General features: G+C 46.9%; 2 protein-coding genes across 2 annotated transcripts; both read left to right on the top strand.

Moving 5' to 3' along the window:
• The first annotated feature begins 330 nt into the window (after positions 1-330).
• TXNDC12 (thioredoxin domain containing 12) lies at positions 331-14,294 on the top strand. Its single transcript, XM_054073276.1, has 7 exons — positions 331-495; positions 2,992-3,052; positions 9,788-9,840; positions 10,512-10,585; positions 11,446-11,515; positions 11,605-11,688; positions 12,133-14,294. The coding sequence occupies exons 1-7, from the start codon at positions 411-413 to the stop codon at positions 12,210-12,212; spliced, it is 507 nt and encodes a 168-aa protein (XP_053929251.1). The 5' UTR covers positions 331-410; the 3' UTR covers positions 12,213-14,294.
• KTI12 (KTI12 chromatin associated homolog) lies at positions 6,837-10,572 on the top strand. The gene is made up of 3 exons (XM_054073275.1): positions 6,837-8,257; positions 9,788-9,840; positions 10,512-10,572. The coding sequence occupies exon 1, from the start codon at positions 6,852-6,854 to the stop codon at positions 7,578-7,580; it is 729 nt and encodes a 242-aa protein (XP_053929250.1). The 5' UTR covers positions 6,837-6,851; the 3' UTR covers positions 7,581-8,257; positions 9,788-9,840; positions 10,512-10,572.
• Positions 14,295-14,489: the final 195 nt, after the last annotated feature.

Below are 14,489 nucleotides of genomic sequence, written 5' to 3' on the forward strand. Positions count from 1 at the left end.
CTGCAAGCTGGCCAAGATTTGATTATTATTCTTATCACTGCTTAAGCTAATTCACTGCCTTAATGGAATGGTTTATTCCTTCCTTCACTGGTAGAACACTGAAAGAAAACATGGCATCAGAGAGGCAGTCTGTCTAACTTTCAAAAAAAATACAATTACGTAGATGAAACTTAACTCTATGTCAGCTTAAATCAAAAATAAATCCACTTTTAGTAACGGCAACCACTCCTCACCTCATCCCCCACCCCCGACCCCAGCACCGCCCACATCCGCCTCACATCACTTCCTGGGCTTGGGGGAAAAAAAAAAAAAAAAAAAAAAAGAAAAAAGAAAAAGGGGAAAAAAAGGAGGGGAAAAAAAGAGGAAAAAAAAGCTCAACCCCGGGAGGCGGTGAGGTGCTGCCCGGCACCATGAAGGCTGAGCCCGCGGCAGCCGCGATCGCCTGCCTGTGCCTGTGCCTGGGGCTGTGCCTGGCCGCCCAGGGGCTCGGAAAGGGTCAGAAAAACGTTTCTTTTGGGGGTTTCCTTGGAATTTGTGGGCACCCGGGGCGGGGGGAGCGGGGCCGGGGGAGCGGGGCGGCGGGCTGGGCGGGGAGCGCGGCGCGGGGAGCGCGGCTTAACGGATGAGCGCGGCGCTCCGCGCCCTCCCGGCTCTGTTCGGGAGAACCCCCCCAAGGGTTTCCCTTCCCGGGGGTCCCGGGTTTGGGTGGGAAGGGGAGAGAGCCCCCGGGAGAGAGCCGTGCCCCCCGGCTGGGTGGCAGCAGAGCTGCCGGGGCTGTGTCCCGTCCCGTTGCTCTCGCGCGGGTTCCTCGGGGCAGTTTCATTCAACAGAAACCGCTGCGGTGCAATGCTTTTATAAACGTGCCGAAGCTCACCGCGACGTGAGGTTTAGTGTGAAGGAAGAAAAGCTTTTGAAAAGCGGTTCCTGGCTAGAACAATAAAGGGGTTTCCCCGTTTTAACATAGAGTCATAGAATAGTTTGGGTTGGAAGGAACCTTAAAGATCATCCAGTTCCACTCCACTGCCATGGGCAGGGACACCTCCCACTGGATCAGGCTGCCCAGGGCGCCATCCAACGGGCCTCGAACACCTCCAGGGATGGGGCAGCCACAACTTCCCTGGGCAACCTGTGCCACTGTCTCGGTGAAGAAATTCCACCTTATTTCTAGTCTAAATCTGCCCCTCTCCAGTTTATACCCATTGCCCTTAGTCCTATCACCACAAGCTTTTGTAAAAGGTGCCTCCCCGGCTTTCTTGTAGCCCCTTCAGGTACTGGAAGGTCACTATAAGATCTCTGAGCCTTCTCTTCTCCAGGCTGAACAAGCCCAACTCTCTCAGCCTGTCCTTCTGAGCCAACTCTCTCAGCTCCAGTCCTCTGATCGTCTTTGTAGCCTCCTCTGGACCCATTCCAACAGCTCCATCTCCTTCTTATGTTGAGGATTCCAGAACTGGACACAATACTCCAGAGGAGGTCTCATAAGAGAGGAATAGAGGGGCAGAATCACCTCCCTTGCCCTCCTGGCGACGTTTCTTTTGATGCAGCCCAGGATACAGTTGGCTGCCTGGGCTGTGAATGCACATTGCCAGCTCGTGTTGAGCTTCTCATCAACCAGCACCCCCAAGTCCTTCTCTACAGGGCTGCTCTCATGTTAGCTTTCAAATTAAATAGCTAGTGTGTCAATATTCTGAGTAAACATGACTTCTGCTAACCCAACTGGTTTTTGCTCCGTTGCATTCAGCTGGTACGTGCACAGCCTTGTGTCTGAAGCTGCCTGTGCAACTGATACGTGTGCGTGATCAGACACCGACAAGGCATCCCCACATAACTGCTGGCACAGATAAATATTTGATGTGTTGTGTCACCTTTGTTCACAGTTGTTCGTATCAGGAGAGAAGATAAGGTGCAATACTGTGCCAACATCCTGGATGCTGAGCTAGGGTGCCACGAGGTTTTGCTGGCCCTGCTCTTGGCTTTCTTGAGCTTCTTCATCATACTTCTCTACTGGAGTCAATGTTCTCTTTCTCCTGCATCAGCACCAGGCAGCCTGTGGCTCCTGACCTCGGGGTAGCTCCTGCAGTCTGCCCCCCTCAGCACCCTGGGCACCGGGGGCTATTAGTTAATCCAGACCCTCAGCCACGGCGATGGGGCAAGCCAAGGCTGATGTTTGGTCAGCCAGCACAGCCCTGTGTTCCTGCAGCCCCCTGTCTCCTCTAGAGACCTGTGAAAACACCTTCCAGGGGATTTTCCCTACCATCAGTCCCCACATCTCCTTCAACTCAGCTCTCGTGTAGCTTTCGGCCACGTCAGCTACAGGGTCAGTCCCTGCTTTGCAGCTGTTAAACGTACGCTCGCTCACTCATACCCGAGCTGGCATAACCAACTTCTTGTCTGGGCGTGTAATAAATTATTTCCTGTATTATTAAGTCACTGTGATGTTCAGAAAGCTGTGTAATGGTGTTCTTTCTTACTCTTTGATGATATTATCATTTGCAGTAATACTTGCCATAGTAATGTTGAGCAATTAATGATCATATGTTGGTGTAGGAATGTTTAAGTTTCGCTTTAGTTCGCAGTCAGTGGGATTTAGGAGGCCAAACATTGACATGTTTAAGTTGACATGTTTAAGTTGTCACTAATCAGTTAATAAATGTTCACAGATTGAAAAAGAATGGGCAATAATCAGAAGGCTCTTCAATTTTAATATCTGCTTGGGGGATTTGGGTGTCATTTGCATATATATAAATATTCATGAGCGTGGTATGTTTTTGTTAATTAATTTCAGTGGGATTCCCCATAAGACTGTGTAGGTTGGAAGTATTTGCAGAAGTGTTTCCAGGACTGGGGTCCTGGTTATAGTTTTCTTTTTTTTTTAAAAAAAAAAAAAAAAAGACTATATAATGAATTGAAAATATTTTTAGGGATTGGTCTATTTTTCATGTGTTATCTGACATGTTAAATTTTGCAGCATTTATAAACCCTTCTCTCTGGCAGGTTTTGGAGATCATATTCATTGGAGAACGCTAGAAGATGGGAAGAAAGAGGCAGCAGCCAGGTATGTTACTTAGTTTAAAGACAGAAAAGGGTCTTTAAAAACATTCACAGAGATTCTGTATCAATCCTAAATGTAACCACATAAAATTATATCTAATATATAACATGTATGATTATTAACAAACTTGGAGGTAATTTGGGAGACTGTTCAGATCTCTATAGCTTATTAGAGAGAAAGTACAGTGTTCTGTTAACTTTGCTGAGGCACCACCTAGATTTAATTACTTCACTCTAATTAAACGATTGAAGTTCTAGCATGTCTTTGAAAAGAGAAGATAATATTGAGTGTTTATCATAGTAGAGAAATACGGATCTCAAACCCACACCTGTGTGTTTAAGCAGCACTCAGTCCTCTTGAGCTGCTGATGGCTTCCGTGGAATTCAGTGCGTCTGTACAGATGAGGTCTCAGTGTGAGATGAGAGACTTATTTTGTTACCATCTGCAGAAAAAATCTGAAGGCTTCAAACTGTAGTGAACTGATTAGTAGAACCTTTTCTGGGTTAAGCTTAAACTGTAAAAAGAGAAATGAAAATGTAGAAAATGATATTTTGACACTTTATTTCTCAAAGTTTCTTCTGTTTCTAGTTAAAATGTGAGAAGGAAAATCATACACTTAAGAATTCTACTTATACTTTTAAGTTTATAACCTAGATCTGACAGTGTTTGCACAAGTGGAAAGTCATGATGCCTTCCAGGTTTGCTGTTTAGTTGAATTCTGTCCTCAAACTGATCCATCTGGTGAGTTCCACTTGCAATACAAGGTCTAGTTTAGACACCAAACTAACCCAGATGGTACAGTTCAGCAGTCTTACAAGTTTGCATAACTGGATGCTTTAGCATTCATTTGATAGATCTGTGCAAAAAGAAAATAGACAATTTCTTCAATATTTGCAGAAAGAATTGTGACATGACTTTACAGTAAAGCAGAGGAAGCTTTGAAACGAAACAGAGGAGGGAGGGAGGGAGAGCAAGCTCTCGGTTTTAGACAGGATGAGTGTTTCTACTCGGAAACAGCCCTGGGCAAGGGACAGCTGCAGTGCACCCTTTCTGCTTTTGTTGCTGTAAACACAGACCCTCTCACCAATTTGAGTACCGCAGTCTTTTGGTGCTGAGCACCTTTAGACTGTCCAGTCTGAGGACAGTCATTTGCAGCAACTGCTAGAGGTGGATTAGGCATTCTACCTGGGATTTATTTCTGTCCTGATCATAGGGATTGAGGTGTCTGGGGTTTTGCTGAACGAGTGTCGGTTGTGGTTTTGCCTGTACCTGCTGCTGCCCTTTACTGATGGCATTTAAATACCAGTTTTCTCGGGGAACGCTTTGCTGGCAATATGCTCTGCGAGATGGCCAGCTGTGTAGTTAGGGAAATGAGGCTGAATTTGAGAGCTGACTGCAGATCTCAGCCACCTAAATCCTGACTCAGAAGTAGCCTTGGCATAAGATATCGTATTTGGCTGCTGCCTACCATTACCTGATCTGAAAAGCCAATAATGAAGTAAAAATCCATTTGTGTGTGTGACCCATTGATTGTGGTTTGCAGCAAACCTAGGAGGGAGCATTTGTTTGGAGACAAACAAAGCTAAAACCAAACAACCAGAAAAAGATAGACAAACCAAAAAAAGCAGATTTTTTTGTTCTGAGTTGACCTTGGGTCAGGAGATGAAAAGTTAGGTGAAATTATCTGTTATGCAGCAGGTGAGACTCATCAGAACCAGTGGCCTAGGAAGTTTGGAGACTTCTAATCAGTTCCAGTTCTGTAAATAGTGAAATCTGTGGGTGTCAGAGATGCTGGAGGTGCTTGGGTTTGAGTTCCCTCTCGGTGAGGGTGAGGATCTTGTGTTCAAACATCACCTACTTGACCAAGGGAACCCAGCTGATGTAATCTTTATGGATTTCAGTAAAGCCTCCGATACTGTCTCTCACAGTATCTGCCTGAAGAAAATGCCCAGCATACAGCTGGATGAACATCTAATGTAATGGGTGGGCAATTGGCTGATGGTCTGGGCTCGGAGGGCCATAGTAAATGGAGTTACACTGGGATAGCAACCAGTCACTAGCGGGGTTCCACAGGGATCCCTCTTAGGGCCAGTACTCTTTAACGTCTTCATAAATGACCCAGATGCAGGATTTGAAAGTCTACTAAGTTTATGGATGACACGAAATTGGGGAATCTGTTGGCACTCTTGAGAGCAGAGAGGTCCAGAGGGATATGGACAAGTTGCAGAGCTGGGCAATCACCAACTGCATGAAGTGTAACAAGGGCAAGTGCTGGATTCTGTACCTGGGACGTGGCAACTGTGGATAAACATACAGACTGGGGAGCGAGGGGCTGGAAAGCAGCCCTGCGGAAAGGGATCTGGGGGTTCTGGTTGGTGGCCAGTTGAAAAGGAGCAAACAGTACCCTGGCAGCCAAGAGGGCCAATTGTGTCCTGCGGTGCATCAAGCAGAGCATTGATAGCCGGTTGAGAGAGGTCATGGTCCTGTTCTGCTCTTAACTGGTGCAGCCCCACCTTGAGTACTGTGTGCAGTTTTGGGCACCATGGTATAAAAAGGATCTAAAGCTACTGGAGAGTGTCCAGAGGAGGCCACAAAGTTGGTGAAGGCTTTAGAGGGAAAGCCCTTTGAGGAGTGGCTGAAGTCACTTAGTCTGTTCAGCCCCTGAAGGAGAGAAGACTGAGGGGAGACCTCATTGTGGTCTACAGCTTCCTCACAAGGGAAGGCACAGGAGCAGGCACTGAGTTCTCCTCTCTGGTCACCAATGATAGGACATAAGGGAATAGCAGGAAGATGCGCCAGGAGAGGTTTGGGTTGGATATGAGGAAAAGGTTCTTTACCCAGAGCTCCCAGTGGTGGAGCACTGGAACAGCTCCCCGGGATAACAGTAATGGCACCAAGCCTGACAATATTCCAGAAGCATTTGGACAGTGCCCTCAGACACAGGGTGTGAATGTTGGGGTTGTCCTAGGCAGGGGCAGGAACTGGACTCAGTGATCCATGCGGGTCCCTTCCAACTCAGGTGATGCTATGATTCTGGTTCTTGGGGTGAACAGAGTGCACTGCTGCTTGAAACCAGCTGCCACGCAGCATGGTGTCCCTGTGCTTGTTGCCTCCAGTAGCAGGGCGATTCCCCGGATCCCTGTGCCCTTTGTGTCCAGCAGCAGGGTGATTCCCTGCATCCTTGAGTGCCCAACTGTCTCCGGTTGCGGAGCGATTCCCTGCACCCACCATCTGTGGTTTGCAGGGCGATTCCCTGCATCCCTGTGCCCACCGTGTCCAGCAGTGGGGCAATTTCCCACATCCTGTGCCAACCGTCTCCAGCAGTGGGGCAATTTCCTGCATGCCGTGCCTGCAGTCTCCAGTGTTGGGGCAATTCCCACATCCCCGTGCCTGCAGTCTCCGGTAGTGAGGCAATTCCCACATCCTTGTGCCCGCAGTGTCTTACCGGGGCGATTCCCCACATTCCTGTGCCCACAGTGTCTGACATCGGGGTGATTCCCACATCCCTATTGCCACTGCCCCGGTATCGGGGCGATTCCCGCATCCCTGTCCCCGCAGTCTCTTATCGGGGCGATTCCCGCACCCCGGTGCCCGCAGTCTCTCCCGGTATCAAGGCAATTCCCGGTATCTCCTTGCCCGCCGTCTCCGGTTTTTGGGCGATCCCCGCATCCCCGTGCCTGCCACTCCCCGGATCGGGGCGATCCCTGCCTCCCGTGCCTGGGCGCGCTGCCCCGGTGCTGCCGGGGCGGGGTGTGCGGGTGACCCGGGCGGAAGCAGTCGCGGTGTCCGGGTCGGCGCGGCGATGCCGCTGGTGGTGCTGTGCGGGCGGCCGGGCAGCGGCAAGACCCGGCGCGCGGCGGAGCTGCGGGAGGCGCTGGGCGGCGCGGGGCGGGCGGCGCACGTGGTGTCGGAGGCGGCGGGCGGCGGGCGGGCGGCGCTGCGGGCCGAGGTGCAGCGGCTGCTCAACCGCCGCGACGTGGTGATCGCGGACGCGGGCAACGAGGCGCGGAGCATCCGCTACGAGCTGTACTGCGCGGCGCGGCAGGCGGGCACGGCCAGCTGCCTCCTGCTCTGCCTCGGCGGCCGCGACGGCCCCGACCTGCCGCCTTTCGAGGCTCCCGACCCCCGCAACCGCTGGGACCGGCCGCTGCTGGCCGTGCGCGCGGAGGAGCCGCTGCCGCTCGACGCCCTCCGGGCCGCGCTCTTCGAGGGCGCCGCGCCCGTCCCGCACCGCTCCACCCGCCCGCAGCCCCTGCGCTCCGCCGGGTTCCTGCACGGCCTCGACCGCCTCACGCAGGACGTGCTGACCGCCGTGGTGGCCGCGCAGCGCGGCGGGGCGCTGCCCGGCGAGGCGGTGCCCGTCCCCGGCGTGCCCGAGGGGCTGGTGCTGAGCCGGCCCGTCAGCCTGGCCGAGCTGAGCCGCCTGCGCAGGCAGTTCATCAGCTACACCAAGATGCAGGAGGGCTGCGAGGAGAACCTGCCCCGGCTGGCCGCCATGTTCGTGCAGTACCTGAGCCGCAGCATCCAGTGACGGCTGTCGCCCGCGCGGACTCGTCCCACCTTCGGCCACTGACCCTGCAGAGCTCGGGACCACCCAGGGAAGCTGTGGCTGCCCCATCCCTGGGGGTGCTCAAGGCCGGGTGGGGCAGCCTGATCCAGTGGGACGTGTTCCTGCCCATCACAGCAGGGTTGAAACTGGATGGGCTTTAAGGTCCCTTCAAACCCAAACCATTCTATGACTCCATGATTCTATGCCTCTATGATTCTACGATCTGGCAGCAGCAGCAGCTCTGGGGAGATGGACACCACATCCCTGCAGCAGCCAAGCAAGCCGTATTGTGAAGAGGATCTGTGGGGATGCACTTCCCTCACCCGCACGCTCTCCCCACTTGCATGTTTCCAAGAGGAAAGCTTGCGGCTCCAAGCAAGTGAAGGCTGCTCAGAGATCAAATAGAGTCTGAATCAAATAGTGTCTGAACAAGAAAATAGTGTCTGAACAAATAGTGTCTGAACAAGAAAGCCCCAAAGGTGGTGACTGTAAGGAAAACTTCTCTGCATTGGCATCTGTGTGTCTTGAATAAGAAAATTGTTTCTCCAAGGCTTCCCCCAGATAATGACAAACTGCAGAAGAAACTTCAGGTGCAGAACTGGAACAGGCCGTGTTTTTTAGGATGTGACTGCTTCAAAATATCCCACTGAACCCAAGAGGTAGATTTGCAAGCTGTGTAACAGAAGGGTGCTGGCCTAGCGAATTCAGACCTTTGTGTCAGATTTAACAATAAAATGTGTGCCTTAAATTGACTAAAGTGTTAATTTAATGCTGAACTGTTTACTGAAATAAGTTACTATGACTTTTCTCTGCAAGTTCATCATTATACACCTTAAAAAATGCTAACTGTTTAAGGATGAGTGCTCTTGTAGGAAGAATAAGCTAAAATTGTGTTCCGGGTGAAACTCTCCCATAAGGCTGTACAAACTGTGATGGGTAACTTCATTTTGCGCTTAGTTTCAACTGATTTCAGTCTTTGCTGTACCGTGTACATAGCTTATTAAAACTTCTTGGTGGTTGCTTCATCCCTCACTTTAATAAACTGTGGGTTTGCCTTTTAATGTCATGTATAGTGCTACCTGGGAGGAGATGGTAAAGAGGGGCAGGAAGGGTTGCGTCAGCTGTAGCGGCTGTTTATCTGACGCACTGGCTGCTAGAGGAACTTTTGCATAGCCGAACTGAGAAATGACTACAAAAATGTTTTGATGTAAGTAAATTTGTTTTCCCGGCCAAAGTAGAGAGAATAAAGCTGAGAAAATGCATTCAATATTTCTAAAATGTCTTTGAGTTCTCACAGGCTAAGAGTTGGCATTTTGGGGCTGTGAGCACTTTCATTTAAAATCTGCTTTAAAAATCTCTCAACTCAAAAAGAAAAAGTATGTTGTAGTACTGGTTACCAGATGATTGAACTGTTCTGATATGAAGCGCTAGTCTTTGCCGATGTGAACAATGTGTATTTTCCAGTCCTAAATCAGCAATGCCTCAGAGCAATAGAAACTTAACCTCTGGGTGGTGTGGGTAGTAAAGCTTAAGTGAATTATTTGGGAAGAGGGAGAGAATGATAACAAGTTTGGTCCGTTTGCATTGCACTTTATTTACGCTGCTGTTCCACGCAGCTCCCCTGTCCTCAGTCTTGGCACTCATCACATCTATCCCAGGCCTGTTTCAGCATACCAGCATGTAGGAAACTAGCCTGGCAGCCAGAGGGTTGGTTGTTGCTCAGTGGAGGGCCCTATTCGTAGGAGGTGACTGAAGCATACAGACTGTAGCAGGGAGATGCTGGATGTATCACTGTCATCCACTGGATTGCCTTCATCAGCTATGAAAATCCATCCTGAGATCTTTCAAGCAGCTGGTGTCACTAACCTCTTCCAGTGAAAAAAAGCATGACTAGTTGTGTATCTGAGCAAATATAAACTGATAAGAGCAGATCTTCCAAAGAGAAAGCCTCCTCTACAAGAACATTTCTTGCCTGGCCATTATAATAAATTATTATTATATGTGTTCTAAGATTGGGCAAACTTTTTGCAAGACGATCTTAGAACACAGCAGAATCTCTTTACATCTCATTGTCTGTTACATTTAGCCTTTCTAGGAGTTTTGACTGTTAAAATGTACATTTAATAGATTTTGGTTTAGAGGCTCAACTGTAAGCTTTCTTTGACAGTTTTCTTTTTCTTTTTTTTCAGTGGTTTGCCTCTCATGGTTATCATCCACAAGTCCTGGTGTGGAGCTTGCAAAGGTAAATGTATTTAGTACTAGAGCTCACTGAAATTTCTAATGAACAATTACACAAATCATGTAACCTCGAGAAGCATGAACTTTACATTCAAAATGCAGCTAACAGTATTTGTGTTTCATTTAGAAGGGTATATTATCGTACCGATTTACCTGTTAGCACTGCCAAAAGCCAGCCCTGCCTAAATGCCAGCGAAGTAACAGCTGTAATACGGCACTTCTGTGCTTGCTGCAGTTTCTTCTGCACTTGGCTATAAAAAACAGAACAGAATGAATGATCTTCAAGAATTAAGGTTAAAATTGCCTTACTGTCAGCTGGTGGTTCTTCGAAGGCGAGGCTTTGTCTCTTCCAGTATCAGAAGCAAACAAGCTGGGTGTCGTGGCTAAGCTTGAAGGATGGGCTAGCTGCGTGAGAACTTGTGGTTTACACCAAGCTTTTTGCTTCTCTTCCATTGGTTCAAATATGACTGCATATGTGTGTTGGCCAGGCCTCCTCATACGACTGCTCAGCAGGGATTGCTTCAGATACGTGCTATTCTCAGCCTGCCTGGAACGGTTGGATACATGCACTCCATTTACTCACTGCTTGTTGACAAGTTTGATGCTGACCTGAAAACCTGAAATAATTTGCATTGTCTTTACACATCTCTTTATTGCCCTTTCCCTCCTAATTAGCTCTAAAGCCAAAATTTGCTGAATCCAAGGAGATCTCTGAACTTGCCCACAATTTTGTTATGGTCAACCTCGAGGTAAGCTGCCCTCTGATTTGTATCCATGTTGCAGCCTAGTAATTAAGCATTTGGAATCTCTACTTAACTGGTTGCATCCTGTTTTGTGTACATCCTAAACCCTGCACTTCTGAATAGGTATTTAGGATTGATTGGTTGATTGATTGATTGATATAGCTGATTGTTTTAAAACAAATTTTCTTCAGCCTGGTTATTTTAATCGTGCTTGTAGCTTTCTACCATTGTGTCTTTAACAACTTGTATTTTATGTATATATTTATGTTCATTCTCTCATGACATATCAAACATTCCTACACCACAGGGGAGAATTTAATGCAAATTGACAGAACAGAAGAAAATTATTATTTTCACAAATACTTGTTTAGGTAAAAATAACTTTGAGAGTGGAAGATACTGCACTTAACTAGAATCTTTTCAAGATTTAAATTGCTCAGGATAAATGGAATTTGAAGGCAGTAGATTGTATCTTTAAAATCACAGAATCACAGAATCACAAGGTTGGAAAGGACCCATTGGATCATCGAGTCCAACCATTCCTAACACTCCCTAAACCATGTCCCTAAGCACTTCATCCACCCGTTCCTTAAACACCTCCAGGGAAGGTGACTCGACCACCTCCCTGGGCAGCCTGTTCCAGTACCCAATGACTCTTACTGTGAAGAATTTTTTTCTGATATCCAACCTGAACCTCCCCTGGCGGAGCTTCAGGCCATTCCCTCTTGTCCTGTCCTCTGTCACTTGGGAGAAGAGGCCAGCTCCCTCCTCTCCACAACCTCCTTTCAGGTAGTTGTAGAAATGAGTGCTATGTTTTATTAGATACTTTGCTAATATGTTCCCTCTCTTCTCTCTTGCTTTGGTAGGATGATGAAGAGCCAAAGGATGAAGCCTTTAGTCCTGATGGAGGTTACATTCCCAGAATCCTTTTCATGGGTAGGGCATCCACAGCTGTTGTACCCATTCACAGGACTATACTCTTATTGTTACCATCTAAGTTTCCTGTTTGATTGCTTGTTTCACAGACCCCAGTGGAAAAGTCCACCCAGAGATCATAAATGAGAAAGGAAACCCCAGCTACAAGTATTTCTATACCAATGCTGATCAAGGTATGTGCAAAGTAGTTTGAAGTGCGTTTTCGGTGAGATGAAACTCTGGACGTGTCCCGAGTGAAGGATGCACCTTCACTTTTGAGTGGAGAAAAATGATGACACTTCACAGCATAACTGGTAGCTGTTAGATACAGGATGAGTCAGTGGTTCTCTTACGCTTTGAGGAACCATGTTCAGAATCATGATTCAACTTAATACCTGCCGTAGTGTTTATAGGACCTAAACTGCCTCTCCATTTGTGGCACAGGAAATCATGCAATTCACGTCATCCAGCTATAAATAGTTGGGAAAAGGGCACAGGACTGTTGTTTTTTTCCCCCCACAGGTTAATTTTTAGAGGTACATTCTGTAACTGTTATTTTAAAACAATTTCATTACCTGGATACCTTGATGTTTTCATCTTGAGATTAATAGTTGTTGTCTCTCTGTGTAATCTTCCAGTTGTCCAAGGGATGAAGGAGGCCCAGGAGAAGCTAACAGGTGATGCTTTCAAACAAAAACACCTGGGAGATGAACTATAATGGATACACTGAATGATGCTTTTCCATCACTTCAAAACTCTAAAAGGAAATGATTAAACAGACCAAGAATGTAGATGTGCTAGAGGGATGTAATTCTCCAGTCAACAATGTTAGGTTAAACCCTCTTTGGAGTTCACACACATTCATCAATTACAGTGTTATCTCCTCCTCTGCCTGGCAGTTTGTACCTTAATGGTTATTTGCAACTAGGTAATGTGCAAACACATCAGTTTTTGTATTTGAGCAACCACTAACATTTGTTTTTAAAAGGGAGGTACATAGGACAAATCGTTGCTTTGAGGACAAATAGTGTGATTGGAATAACTAGAAGTAGCCAGCATTTTGATGATTAATCGGGGTTGGATCTCTCTTTCCTCACTGGTATTATGTGATCCCATTGTTTTTACTGGGGATCCCTATGAATGGGGCATGTTCCTGGGCCAGGCATTTTCTAGACATCCCAAAACATTAATTCTGCCACTAAGCCAAGTAGTTAAATTTCATGAATGTCCAAGTAGCATGTGAAATTACTTGCTCTGCAAACATATTTTTGTGTAAAACTGTGTGTGATTCATCTTTATTCGCCTTTGGGCAGAAATCTAACTTCTTCCTTGTGCACTCACCTTTTGATTGTTCTATCAAGTGAGGGTGGGTTATGTTGAAGCTTTACGGGGTTTCCCCTTTTATTCTTTGAATGTTTTTTGGTGAATGCCTTGTCATCACATTGTACTGTATTTTTGTACCAGGGTGAAAAATTAAAACTTTTTAAACATAAGCATGCAGACAGTGTTTTGTGGTAAAGGGCATAGCTTTCCATTCTTAAGGATGGGGGAATATATTTTTGTTTATGTTGCAGTGGTTATTACTGTTGAATGTCACAGCTGAAGAAGGTTTCTCCTTTTTATAATTAAAACACAACAGTTGTTTTTCCATGTAATTACAATTCAGCCATTCCTATGATGCCTATACTCTTGGGGGCACAGTGATACCTAGTGTTTGTCTACTGGAACTGAAGATTGGAGAGGAGGGGAAAAAAGGTCTCTCTTGATCTGCTGGTAACACTTTTTCCACCGCAGCCCAGGATGCTGTTGGCTGCCTTTGCCACGAGGGCGCATTGCTGGCTCACAGTCAGCTTGTTCTCTACCCGGACTCCCACATCCTCTGCAAAGCTGCTTTCCAGGCTTTCCGCTCCCAGCCTGTACTGGTGCAAAGGTTGTTTCTCCCCAGGTGAAGAACTTTGCATTTCCCTTTCTTGAACTGCCTGACAGCCCTCTCTGCCCATTCCTCCATCCTGTTGAGGTCCTTCTGAATGGCAGCACAGCCATCTGGTTATCACTTGCTCTCCCCAGTTTTGTGTCATCTGCCCGTGTGCTGAGAGTGGACTGTGTCCATTCATCTAGGTTGTTAATGGAAGATGTTACAAGATCAACCCCAGGGTACTTCCCTAGGGACCTGCCCCTTTCAGCCCAGCAGCTCTGTCAGTGTTCCATCACCTCACTGCCCATTTAGTTAGGTTGTACTTCATCACTCTGTCTATGAGGATGCTGTGGGAGAGGGCCAGTGTCAAAAGCCTTACTAAAGCCAAAGTAACACCTACTGCTTGCCCCCCACCCACCAGTCACCTAAAGGAAAAAGTCCTGCCCAAAAGGCACTTGCCATAACTTCCCATAATAAACAGAGAGAGAATTTTCTACAGATAATTTCTGAAGAGCTATCTGAGGACATTAGTTGGGGAAAAAATGTTATATACAATAAACTTGTCTACTGAGTCCATTTTTACTCCTCAGTAGTAGTATGAATTTTACTCTCCCAACTGATCTAAGGGATTTTAGATGTCAAGACTCAATTGGGCATAAAAAGACAAGAACTCAATGGAAATAATGGAATTATTGCACATTACAATTACCCTGTTTAGCTACTAAAAGTTATTCTACAGGTTTTATCCCCCGCTTCTCTTGAAAATTGTCTAATAAATTAACCATGAAATTGAACTTGGCAACTATTCTCAAGTTGTATCAGCCTTCAAAGTACATAAGTCTATGTAAGTCCTGAAAATGGGTTTGTGTTTTGCAAAATTGTCTTTTTTTCTTTTTTTTCCCAGCTGTATCAGTTGACTTAATAAAAAAAGGTCCTGTCTTATGCTCCCTGTTTCATTTATAGTCTTAAATTGACATGATTGTAAAAAAACAGCTATAGTTTTTTTTCACTTGCCACCAGGGGGAGGGCTCTGCTTGTTCATCTGAGATATGATTCAACAAATATTAATTAAAAGAAACA

This window comes from Cuculus canorus, chromosome 8, assembly GCF_017976375.1.
Source record: "Cuculus canorus isolate bCucCan1 chromosome 8, bCucCan1.pri, whole genome shotgun sequence".
Taxonomy (NCBI): Eukaryota; Metazoa; Chordata; class Aves; order Cuculiformes; family Cuculidae; genus Cuculus; species Cuculus canorus.